The following is a 12,704-nucleotide window of genomic DNA, read 5'->3' as shown; positions in this document are numbered from 1 at the left end:
TTATATTCCAGTTTCAGCAACTAGTTTTTCAATAACTTCCCTCATTTTAGAAATTATTAATACATAGAGCATGCGTATCGAATCAACTTAGAGAAATAAACCCGGTATGCACATGATAAAGGTATATTGCTGCATAAGCAGAGGAAGTTGATTATTGAAAAAGGTAAAATCGTCACGTTTATCATAAAGCTTGCTTGTTAGATTACCATTGACGTCTATTTCAGGTTAAGATATCTAAATATGACAAAGATTTAAAATATTCAAAAAGGATAATATGATTTTAAAGACTTTTCTCCTTAGAAAGGGAGCAAAGGGTATCAGCAAAATAATATATTGCAAATCTAGGCGTTTTCCACATAGACCTGCTTGTATGAACTATTATATATACACATTTCCTGACGTTGCTTATTTTTCCTTTAATAAATAAATATGCCCCTACCTAATAGTCCACATTACTTGGGGCGTATATTTTCTATATAAGAAAAAATAATAAGTAATGTCAGGTGCCTGCGTACATGTATATAGCTTGAGTAAATTCAATGTTTTATGGTTAAATATAAAATTATTTCATAAGAAGGAAAGGACTTTAAAAAAAATATTTTCACGATTTTGAAGCACAAGTGAAAATAATTTTAAGAAAAACTGAAAAAATACCAATTTTATTCAATAAATAAATCACAATACCATTTATTTCCCTTTTGACAAAAAATGGAATTAAAATATATTATTCGTACCTGATGCTGGTAAAAACCTTATCACAAGTTCTAAAATGAGCACACCTGTCTTAATCTTCATTTCTCTCTCGAATATTATATTTTAAAACTCTCAATGGCAGTTTATTTTCTATTGATCCTTGTTTCAAATAAATGAACAGGCGTAACAATTATTCTTTTAAAGTTGCAAACACATTTTACGTAAATATAGGAAAAACATTAAAGTACAAAGAAGACAAAGTACAAAAGAAACATCGATTTACCTCCTCATAATTATATAAAGTCGTAACAAGGTCAAGGAGCAATCGATAAATTTTCTTGATTTTCTTTTAAAATTTTGATAGAAGGAATGATATACAAATAACATGTAATTCAAATATTTTTTAATGTTTATTTAATGTTACGTAAATCAATTTTTCATTACGGGTCGAGTAAATAACTAATTTGTCTCACCCAAGATTCAAATAAATGACTTAAAGTTACTAGAGTGAAAGATACAATATTAGCCATGCACATAAATTAAATATACATATATAGTGCGTGTAACACTTAATGATTAAAATTTTTAAATTTTGAATATATTAGTTCAAATATCTAAATTTCGAAAAGTCAAACTAATTTGGTATATTGATTTAATATTTCCGTTCAAAAATCTAAATTCTTAATTTTCTAAACAGGTTTACAATTTTAATATTTCAGATTTTTACCTTAAATATTCATACACTTGTATTTCCAAAAATGATTTTGAGTTTTTAATCTACCGTTTCTTCAGAAAGTTAATGCTTAACAAATCTTGACTAAAGTTCAACTAAAGTAAACATTTTGAAATTATTTATAATTTACTTCAAACTTCTGAATGCCAACTTTCAAAACGGTTTTTTGAAACGTGGTATTTTGATTCATACATAAAATGTTCAAATAACCATAACTCTTCGAGTTTTTTTTTAAGAATTTTACTTTAAATATCCAAAATATCAAATTTCCACACTCGATTTGAATTTTGAATATCAGTTCAATATTTTAACAATCTAAAAGCTCTTTTACTTCACCAAAAGAGTGTTTGAAATAGTTTCAAAGATCAAACCAGGTCTGGAATTTGATACTTTGGATATTTGAAGTAAAAGACTAAAAATCTTAATGTAAAAAGTGTTTCAGAATATTTAACATTTGAGTGTTTGAATCAAAGTTCTAAATTTCTAAAAAAAAAATTAAAATGCTCGAAAGCTGAAATTTAGAAGTTCAAAAGAGAAATTATGTTACTAAATTTTGGATAGTTAAGCGTAAATTTTCTGAACAAACGGTAGATTAAAAAAAAAATTAAAATGCAAAAATCGTTTTTAGAAATGTGAATTTTAAACATTTAAGGTAAAAATGTTGAATATTATAATCAATAAATCTGTTATCAAATTTGAAAATTTACACGGAGGTCTGTGTAACAATTAACAGTTCATTTCTAAAATGATTTTGATTTTTAAAATGTTAATATATTATAATTCTAATTTCTAAATTTCAAAAACTCAAACTGATTTGGTATATTGAAATTTAATATTTCTGTTCAAAAATGTGAATTTTCAAATTTCCAAACGGGTGTTAAAATTTTGATCTTTTAGATTTTTACAATAAATGTTCAAAATTCAAATTTCAAAAAAGTGATTTTTGGATTTTAAACTTTGTAAGTTTTTTCATAACGTTTATGCTTAATAATCTAAAGTTCAGAACCATTTTTTGATATTTTAAAATTAATTCAAACTTTTAAATTTCAACTTTCAAAAGGTTTAAGATTTATTGAAATTTAGAATTTTGATTCATTCAAATTTAAAATAATGGGCTTAATCATGATATTTCAAAACCAACACTCTACTGAAAATCTTTAATTGAATCGCATCTATTATCATCTTTCTTTCAAGTAGCTTTAACATGCATATTTACTGCAGATGGTCCCCTTAATATAAATTTATATCCATAATATTCAACATGGCGATTAACGGTATTTCTTAAATAGAAAACCATCGTCGGATTTGGTTTTCTTCTCTTAAAAATACATTAGTGTGCAGAAACAGCTGCTATCTAAAATGTCCAGTAGAACTAAGTCATCGTCAGAATGAGGACATTTTTGTTTGTTTGGATTATTTTTCACCTTATCAAAATTCAAGGTTTGCTTAAGTTATGAAAGGTTTAAAATAATCTTAAATGCTAGTATTTATAAAAATGCAAGATATGAACACTTACATGTTTACTTTGTGTGTATACTAGTAATTTTAAATATGTATTTTACATATTATTTGAAGCATTCTTAAATAAAACGCTATCATTATTTTAAACATGCTTCACAGATTTTGCAAATAACATCATATCTACGATCATTTTCAGTCACAGAGACTTATAACTGGCGATCATCTGATGGGTTCCAGCGTTTTGGTCACGTGTCAGCACGACTAACAGACAGACCATGCCCCCACGGCTGGTTACACTACCAAGGGAGCTGTTATTATTTTAGCAGAGACCGACTGGAATGGTGGAGGGCATTGGTTTGTTTATATTATAATTAAATATTTGGAGATAACGATAAGTAATCCAGCTCAAAAGTCCATTTAACATTAGAAAAGGAGTGGAGCAAACACGGACCTCGAATCAGAGGTGGGATAAGATGCCATAGAGGAGTGAGCATCCCTATAGCCAGTTGAGCTCCTTTGCTAAGAACATTGTATTTTTTAGAATTATATTTGCGATCGCCAAACGATTTTGTATTGAAGAAGGATATGGAGATAACGAACAGTATTCAATATCAAAGTTCATAAAACAATACAAAATAGGAGCAGAGCAAACACGGACCTCCGAAACATCAGCGGTGGGATCAGGTGCCGTGGAGGAGTGAGCATCCCCTGCCGACAGGTCACACCCGCCGTTTGCTCTTTGTCATGATCAGGAAATAACAGAAAAAACCCGTCGTCAATTCAATGTATAATAATTGACTAACAATTAGTATAAAAACGTCAGTCAGCATTTGACCAGTGATAAATTGTATTTTCTGACAAGGTCGTTGTATCGACCGTACACGTAGAGCATGCCCTTGCGTATCGAATCAAATGAGATATATACACTCCGTATGCAGGTGATGAAGGTATATTGCTGCATAAGTAAGGGAAGTTGACGATTGAAAAGTTAAAGTCATTACGTTTTATCATAGACCTTGTTATAAGATTACCATTAACGTCTTTTTCAAGTGAAATAGCCAAGTATGAAACAGATGTGTCAGACTCCGTGGTATCTTTTATTTCAAGCTCTCCAGGATACATCGTATCGACGTAGGAATAGAAATTACCATTGTTAATTTACAATAAGCCGTCGATATATCTAAATGTCGAGTTGAAGGCCACATCAAGTGTTTTCTTTTCAAGCATAAGATTTTGCACAAATTCAGCTTCATATGAATACAAAAATAGGTCTGCTTATAAGGGAGAGCAGTTGGTACCCCATGGGAATTCCAATAGATTGTTGGAATACCTGGTTTCGAGAAACCACAAAGATATAGTCAATCAGAAACTCGAGCATCTTTTTGATGTCAACTTCAGAGTACTTGTGTGTGCAATCAGAATGTGTTTTAACAAAATAATTTTGCAAATGACCAATGACCAGGTAAGTAATTTTACGAGTTCCATTTTTATTGAAAAAGCAGCTGTCAATTATATCAAAAAGCCTGGAGTTTAATATATCGTGGGGAATGGTTGTGTATAAAGTTGAAAAGCTTTCAAGCTGTTGATTTTGGTAAAATCTTGTGATTTCAAACTGTCCAAAAGTTCTTTGGAATTTTTGAGTATCCACATTTGATTCACAACACTTCTTGAATATATTGTTGCACATTACTCTTGAAGTTTTTCCTTCACTACTGTAAATATCTTAGTGAAGAGTAACGAAAGAGGCTTGGTTGAACATTTACTGGAACCCGCAATGTATCTTTGTAAGGATTTTTAAGAAGTTTCGGAATCCAATATATATATATGGTAGTTCAAATTCATTTTGTCTCTGTGGAATATTAAAAATATTTAAAACTGACATATGATTTTGAAGAATTTCTTCCTTAGACAGGGAAGTATGAGTATAAGTAGGATTACCACTTCTTCTAAAATAGAATTTATATAATGAGCCTTACAAACGAAGACAAGATTGTTACCTGCTTTGTCGGCAGGGACCAGTACGTACTAGCTGATCATGTATTCTATCTAATTCTTTTTACACTTCTGGATTATTGAACACAGAAGGATAGATGGTTTTCATAATGCCCCCAATCTTTTAATACGCGATTTAACATGGATCTGATACATTTAATCCATTCTGACAAGGTGTCAACGTCTTCTTTTTCATATCTGACCCATCGTCTGGGGTAATTTTCAACATAATCCATAATAATTCTGAAATTCCGACGCCAGTTGAAGGATCGGGGTTTCCTATATTTAGGACCTTTTAAAATAAGTGATCTAAGATCCTCATTATTCACTATATTTACGTCACCTGTAATAACGTGTCCAGCAGGACTATATAGTTATAGGGCGAAAGAGAAAGAACAAAATTAAAAGGAGAGAAAAATAACAAATTGAACGTACTTTTTTGATATTTGGATATCACGTGTGAATGTGAAATTATTAAAGCAATTTTTGATATAACTGGTCATTTGATTGGATAAAATACTTTATTTTGTATAACATAATTTGTAGGTACATTGTAATGTTATAAATGAGGGTTGTTTATTTTTGTAGTTTAGGTTTTGATATTTGTAGCTGAAGTGTTTAAGATACAGACCTTGCATCTGTAGATAAGGTTTTGGTATTTGTAGGTGAAGTGTATAAGTATGGATGGGTACCTTGTATCTGTACCTTAGGTTTTGATATTTGTAGGTAAAGTGTATAAGTATGGATGGGTATACGTACCTTGTATCTGTACAATAGGTTTTGATATTTGTAGGTGAACTGTATAAGTATGGATGGAGACCTTGTATCTGTAGATAAGATTTTGATATTTGTAGGTGAAGTGTATAAGTATGGATGGAGACCTTGTATCTGTACATTAGGTTTTGATATTTGTAGGTGAAGTGTATAAGTATGGATGGGTACTTTGTATCTCTACATTAGGTTTGATATTTGTAGGTGAAGTGTATAAGTATGGATGGGTACCTTGTATCTCTACATTAGGTTTGATATTTGTAGGTGAAGTGTATAAGTATGGATGGGTATCTTGTATCTCTACATTAGGTTTGATATTTGTAGGTGAAGTGTATAAGTATGGATGGGTATCTTGTATCTCTACATTAGGTTTGATATTTGTAGGTGAAGTGTATAAGTATGGATGGAGACCTTGTATCTGTACATTAGGTTCTGATATTTGTAGGTGAAGTGTATAAGTATGGATGGGTATCTTGTATCTCTACATTAGGTTTGATATTTATAGCTGAAGTGTATAAGTATGGATGGGTACCTTGTATCTCTACATTAGGTTTGATATTTGTAGGTGAAGTGTATAAGTATGGATGGGTACCTTGTATCTCTACATTAGATTTGATATTTGTAGGTGAAGTGTATAAGTATGGATGGAGACCTTGTATCTGTAGATTAGGTTTGATATTTGTAGGTGAACTGTATAAGTATGGATGGAGACCTTGTATCTGTAGATAAGATTTTGATATTTGTAGGTGAAGTGTATAAGTATGGATGGAGACCTTGTATCTGTACATTAGGTTTTGATATTTGTAGGTGAAGTGTATAAGTATGGATGGGTACTTTGTATCTCTACATTAGGTTTGATATTTGTAGGTGAAGTGTATAAGTATGGATGGGTACCTTGTATCTCTACATTAGGTTCTGATATTTGTAGGTGAAGTGTATAAGTATGGATGGGTACCTTGTATCTGTAGATTAGGTTTGATATTTTTAGGTGAAGTGTATAAGTATGGATGGAGACCTTGTATCTGTAGATTAGGTTTGATATTTGTAGGTGAACTGTATAAGTATGGATGGAGACCTTGTATCTGTAGATAAGATTTTGATATTTGTAGGTGAAGTGTATAAGTATGGATGGAGACCTTGTATCTGTACATTAGGTTTTGATATTTGTAGGTGAAGTGTATAAGTATGGATGGGTACTTTGTATCTCTACATTAGGTTTGATATTTGTAGGTGAAGTGTATAAGTATGGATGGGTACCTTGTATCTCTACATTAGGTTCTGATATTTGTAGGTGAAGTGTATAAGTATGGATGGGTACCTTGTATCTCTACATTAGATTTGATATTTTTAGGTGAAGTGTATAAGTATGGATGGGTACCTTGTATCTCTACATTAGGTTTGATATTTGTAGGTGAAGTGTATAAGTATGGATGGGTATCTTGTATCTCTACATTAGGTTTGATATTTATAGCTGAAGTGTATAAGTATGGATGGGTACCTTGTATCTCTACATTAGATTTGATATTTGTAGGTGAAGTGTATAAGTATGGATGGGTACCTTGTATCTCTACATTAGATTTGATATTTGTAGGTGAAGTGTATAAGTATGGATGGGTACCTTGTATCTCTACATTAGGTTTGATATTTGTAGGTGAAGTGTATAAGTATGGATGGGTACCTTGTATCTCTACATTAGATTTGATATTTGTAGGTGAAGTGTATAAGTATGGATGGAGACCTTGTATCTGTAGATTAGGTTTGATATTTGTAGGTGAACTGTATAAGTATGGATGGAGACCTTGTATCTGTAGATAAGATTTTGATATTTGTAGGTGAAGTGTATAAGTATGGATGGAGACCTTGTATCTGTACATTAGGTTTTGATATTTGTAGGTGAAGTGTATAAGTATGGATGGGTACTTTGTATCTCTACATTAGGTTTGATATTTGTAGGTGAAGTGTATAAGTATGGATGGGTACCTTGTATCTCTACATTAGGTTCTGATATTTGTAGGTGAAGTGTATAAGTATGGATGGGTACCTTGTATCTCTACATTAGATTTGATATTTTTAGGTGAAGTGTATAAGTATGGATGGGTACCTTGTATCTCTACATTAGGTTTGATATTTGTAGGTGAAGTGTATAAGTATGGATGGGTACTTTGTATCTCTACATTAGATTTGATATTTGTAGGTGAAGTGTATAAGTATGGATGGGTACCTTGTATCTCTACATTAGGTTTGATATTTGTAGGTGAAGTGTATAAGTATGGATGGGTACCTTGTATCTCTACATTAGGTTCTGATATTTGTAGGTGAAGTGTATAAGTATGGATGGGTACCTTGTATCTCTACATTAGATTTGATATTTTTAGGTGAAGTGTATAAGTATGGATGGGTACCTTGTATCTCTACATTAGGTTTGATATTTGTAGGTGAAGTGTATAAGTATGGATGGGTATCTTGTATCTCTACATTAGGTTTGATATTTATAGCTGAAGTGTATAAGTATGGATGGGTACCTTGTATCTCTACATTAGATTTGATATTTGTAGGTGAAGTGTATAAGTATGGATGGGTACCTTGTATCTCTACATTAGATTTGATATTTGTAGGTGAAGTGTATAAGTATGGATGGGTACCTTGTATCTCTACATTAGGTTTGATATTTGTAGGTGAAGTGTATAAGTATGGATGGGTACCTTGTATCTCTACATTAGATTTGATATTTGTAGGTGAAGTGTATAAGTATGGATGGAGACCTTGTATCTGTAGATTAGGTTTGATATTTGTAGGTGAACTGTATAAGTATGGATGGAGACCTTGTATCTGTAGATAAGATTTTGATATTTGTAGGTGAAGTGTATAAGTATGGATGGAGACCTTGTATCTGTACATTAGGTTTTGATATTTGTAGGTGAAGTGTATAAGTATGGATGGGTACTTTGTATCTCTACATTAGGTTTGATATTTGTAGGTGAAGTGTATAAGTATGGATGGGTACCTTGTATCTCTACATTAGGTTCTGATATTTGTAGGTGAAGTGTATAAGTATGGATGGGTACCTTGTATCTCTACATTAGATTTGATATTTTTAGGTGAAGTGTATAAGTATGGATGGGTACCTTGTATCTCTACATTAGGTTTGATATTTGTAGGTGAAGTGTATAAGTATGGATGGGTACTTTGTATCTCTACATTAGGTTTGATATTTGTAGGTGAAGTGTATCAGTATGGACGGGTACCTTGTATCTGTACATTAGGTTTTGATATTTGTAGATGAAGTGTATAAGTATGGATGGGTACCTTGTATCTGTACATTAGGTTTTGATATTTGTAGATGAAGTGTATAAGTATGGATGGGTACCTTGTATCTCTACATTAGATTTGATATTTGTAGGTGAAGTGTATAAGTATGGATGGGTACCTTGTATCTCTACATTAGGTTTGATATTTGTAGGTGAAGTGTATAAGTATGGATGGGTACCTTGTATCTGTACATTAGGTTTTGATATTTGTAGGTGAAGTGTATAAGTATGGATGGGTACCTTGTATCTCTACATTAGGTTTGATATTTGTAGGTGAAGTGTATAAGTATGGATGGGTACCTTGTATCTCTACATTAGGTTTGATATTTGTAGGTGAAGTGTATACGTATGGATGGGTACCTTGTATCTGTAGAGGAAGGACACGAGAATACATTCATACGACGCCATTTGATGATGTTTTACGGTTTGTACATTTAGATCTACGTTTAGATCCAATATAATCTTTAGAGACAGTGTTTTTTCTTGGTTTATGTTAAAAAAGTACATGTGTAATTGTCGTAACCAAAACATCATGAACATTGCTACCATGCATCCATGTCAACATATGAACTCTTTTTGTAAAATTATTCAAAATAAAGGTAAATAATTTTCATGAAAGTAAAATAAATTATTTTTATTCCAGTCTAATCAAAATTAGATCTTTATTACTCTCCGCAATTCTCAGAATTTCAGAGCTAAGAACGATCTGATTTTAATCAGATTGATTTTTATTCTTTAATTCATGTCATTTCTTTAAAAACAAAAATAGGGATATCTTTAATTTTGATAATAGACATATTAGGTTTATCTATAAGTATAGTAGTTTATCCATATGGCATAATTAAAAGAACTAATAAAACTGTATGCAAAACACAAGAAACCATAGACCATTTTTACTTTAAAAGTATTAATTTATCTGAATCTGCAGTACACAGGGGTGCCTGGATGGGCCTTAACAAGCTTGTTTGTCCAGAAAAGGACCAGTGGTTCTGGGGTGTGACGTCATCAGAATGCAGACGATTTGACTGGTTTTCACATGAGCTACTTCATAACAAAAAGGGCAATAAATATTGTGGGTTGTTCTGGCAAAGTTTTAACTACCACTGGCACGTAGACAACTGTGCACAGAAAAACTATTACATTTGCGAACTGAAACCGGTAAGGAGAAACATAGTATTTAATCTTGTAAGAGTGACCATTCTCTGTTATAACTGGTTAATACTCCTTAACGTATCAGATTTTCAGAATATCATATATGAAAATATAATGGAACGAAATATGTGTACAGAATATAATTAAGGACAATGGAACAATCTGAAAAGAAAATCCAAAAGCCATCCCTAAAAACTACAAAGCTAAATAAATTGTTAAAACCAGTGTTCTGTATGAAGTTGCTTTATATTAATTTATAGATTTTTTTTCAGGGTAAAAAATGTTATTGTCACATCTAAGACGTCTGAAATGTTTTAAAAACATGGTTTCATGCAACCCTGGGATTCCATGGCAAATACCCTGGCAGTGCTAATAACATTATGGTCAACAATGTGTTGATTTGCTGACAAGACAATTTTATCCCTCTAATTTAGAACAATAAATGCTATAAAATTGTTTATAACAATTTTTTAATTCAATTCCTATGGAACCTCTTTCCCAGTATTTCTACATGTATGCCTTTAGAGTGATCGTGCCTTAGATCATTTGTAATACACAATTTGAATAAATTCAAGCATTCTTAACATTTAAAAAAGGAAAAGGATTTAAACGTATACTTGTAAACTGATGTGAGCAGCAATGGTTTCTGATTATCAAAAGTTTGCTGCCTTTTTAAATTACATTACTTTTTTCTAGACAAAGCTCAGATGAGCAATGTGGCCCAGGGGCCTCTTGTCTTAGTTTTCTTACTTTATTCATTTTTCAAAAGTGACAATATATGCTGCATAATGCAAAAAAAAAAAAAAGTATTCCAGAGGTATAAATAGGTTTATATAAAATGTGCAATAATTACCAGTTAACATATCACAGATGACTACATAGAGCAACATTCAACTGAGAACATACAAAATAAGCAAACTTATATAATCAGTGGGTCAAATTGCATAAACTTAAATCTTTTAAAAGGAAGTACATTTTTCCAGAAAAATCTTTTTGAAGAAGTTATACACTTGCTTTACAATGGCATCTCGTTGGAATTAAAATTTTTCCTTATAAAATTTATAGTATTTCATTAAAATTTTGTTATTCACATTATTTAAAAAATAAGTGGAAAAACTCATCAATAAAAATAGATTGTCATCCTTGAATAGGTCTGTTTGATAGATATTTAATCCAATTATTTGGTATATACATGTATTGACAGTTCATGTCACTTCAACATTTTTGAAGGTGGGATACAGATAGGTGGTTTATTACCCTTTACATAAAAAATTTATGGTTGCAAGGTTAATTTTAAGCCAACTATAATATTGATAACAACTTTGAGATTTGTATATTTGGAATCCATCTACAACTATCAATTTTCTTGGAACACTCTACAGAAAAGCACATGTAAATAAAATTTTTGCGTCTATATAAATCTTTGCAAGTAAAATAATTCATGATACTTGCTGATTTTTCTCACACACAAATAACAATTGGTGATTAAGCCCAAACTTTGTTGACATTATTTTTTTCATTTGAAATAAATAAAAGAATATGGAGTCATTTACGCACTTTAAAGTTAACAAGCTGAACTTTTTTCCTCAGTATCATATCATTCCAAGATCTGTTTAATTCACTGGTTGATAATTATGCTGATTTCTTGGACGACCTTTGTATGTTTTAAATGTACTAAAACTGCTATGAAAAATTGCCATGGAATTTCATGCATGCCTGTACATAGGGTAAATTAATCCTGCACAGAAAAAGAGAAATCTACAGTAAACATATTCTCCATTTTGAAAAATACAATTATATAACAAAATTAATGCATATCTGTTACAAGTTTCAGTGATATAGCTATAAAGCATACATGTATAGGTTTGAAAACTTTTAACAGGACAACGGTATATAACAGGACAATAAAATCTTCATATTTATGACTCTGAAAATAAATTTTTTTTTCTATAATGAGCATCTATCAAACAAACCAATTTTCCTTCTCTCTATAAAATTATCTCTCTATATATGAAGTACACTCCAACCATAAAATTTATTATACAGCTTATTAGCTGATCAACTGGAAACATATTTTATGAGCAAGTACACAAAAATAATAAAACCTGAGCATCATACAACAGTAGTCACAGTTATTTGATATTCATTTGTAATCAGTTTTAATTATCATTTGAATTAGCCTACACAATTCATTACATTTTTAAAGTTGAACATTATACCTCTTAAAATTAATTTGTAGCTTGCCTTAAATCAAAAAAAAATTAAAACATCAAGTAAAAATTGATTCTGTAAATAGTAAAAAGGGATTAATTATTGTTCTCATTTACTAAGTTCATGTTGTGAATTGATAGATTACTGTACTCATCTACAAGGGAGATCCAAAAGGTTTTTTTTTGGTAAAAGGGGGGGGGGGATGGGGTGATAATTTTTAAGCTTAACTTTTTTTTGTCTTTTTCTGTCTTAAATCATCAGAAATTAAACTCTTTTGACCCCCCCCTTTCCCCCTCTCTTTTCAATTCTGAGCAAATGACTGCTTCAAAATGAGTAATATTTGTTGGGATGAATATTTAACTATAGAAATGCCCATCTTATTT

At 31.0% G+C, this 12,704-nt stretch overlaps 1 protein-coding gene across 1 annotated transcript; it reads left to right on the top strand.

Annotated features, from left to right (window-relative positions):
- The first annotated feature begins 2,814 nt into the window (after positions 1-2,814).
- On the top strand, positions 2,815-10,576 carry LOC134270229 (perlucin-like protein). The gene is made up of 5 exons (XM_062752421.1): positions 2,815-2,866; positions 3,084-3,241; positions 9,292-9,382; positions 9,887-10,116; positions 10,383-10,576. The coding sequence occupies exons 1-5, from the start codon at positions 2,815-2,817 to the stop codon at positions 10,407-10,409; spliced, it is 558 nt and encodes a 185-aa protein (XP_062608405.1). The 3' UTR covers positions 10,410-10,576.
- Positions 10,577-12,704: the final 2,128 nt, after the last annotated feature.

This window comes from Saccostrea cucullata, unplaced genomic scaffold (genome assembly GCF_032062105.1).
Source record: "Saccostrea cucullata isolate Sc308-1 unplaced genomic scaffold, CSIRO_AGI_Scuc_v1 ctg49, whole genome shotgun sequence".
NCBI classification, from domain to species: Eukaryota; Metazoa; Mollusca; class Bivalvia; order Ostreida; family Ostreidae; genus Saccostrea; species Saccostrea cuccullata.
The sequence above is the reverse complement of the archived record's forward strand: the minus strand, read 5'-3'. Positions and strand labels throughout refer to the sequence as shown.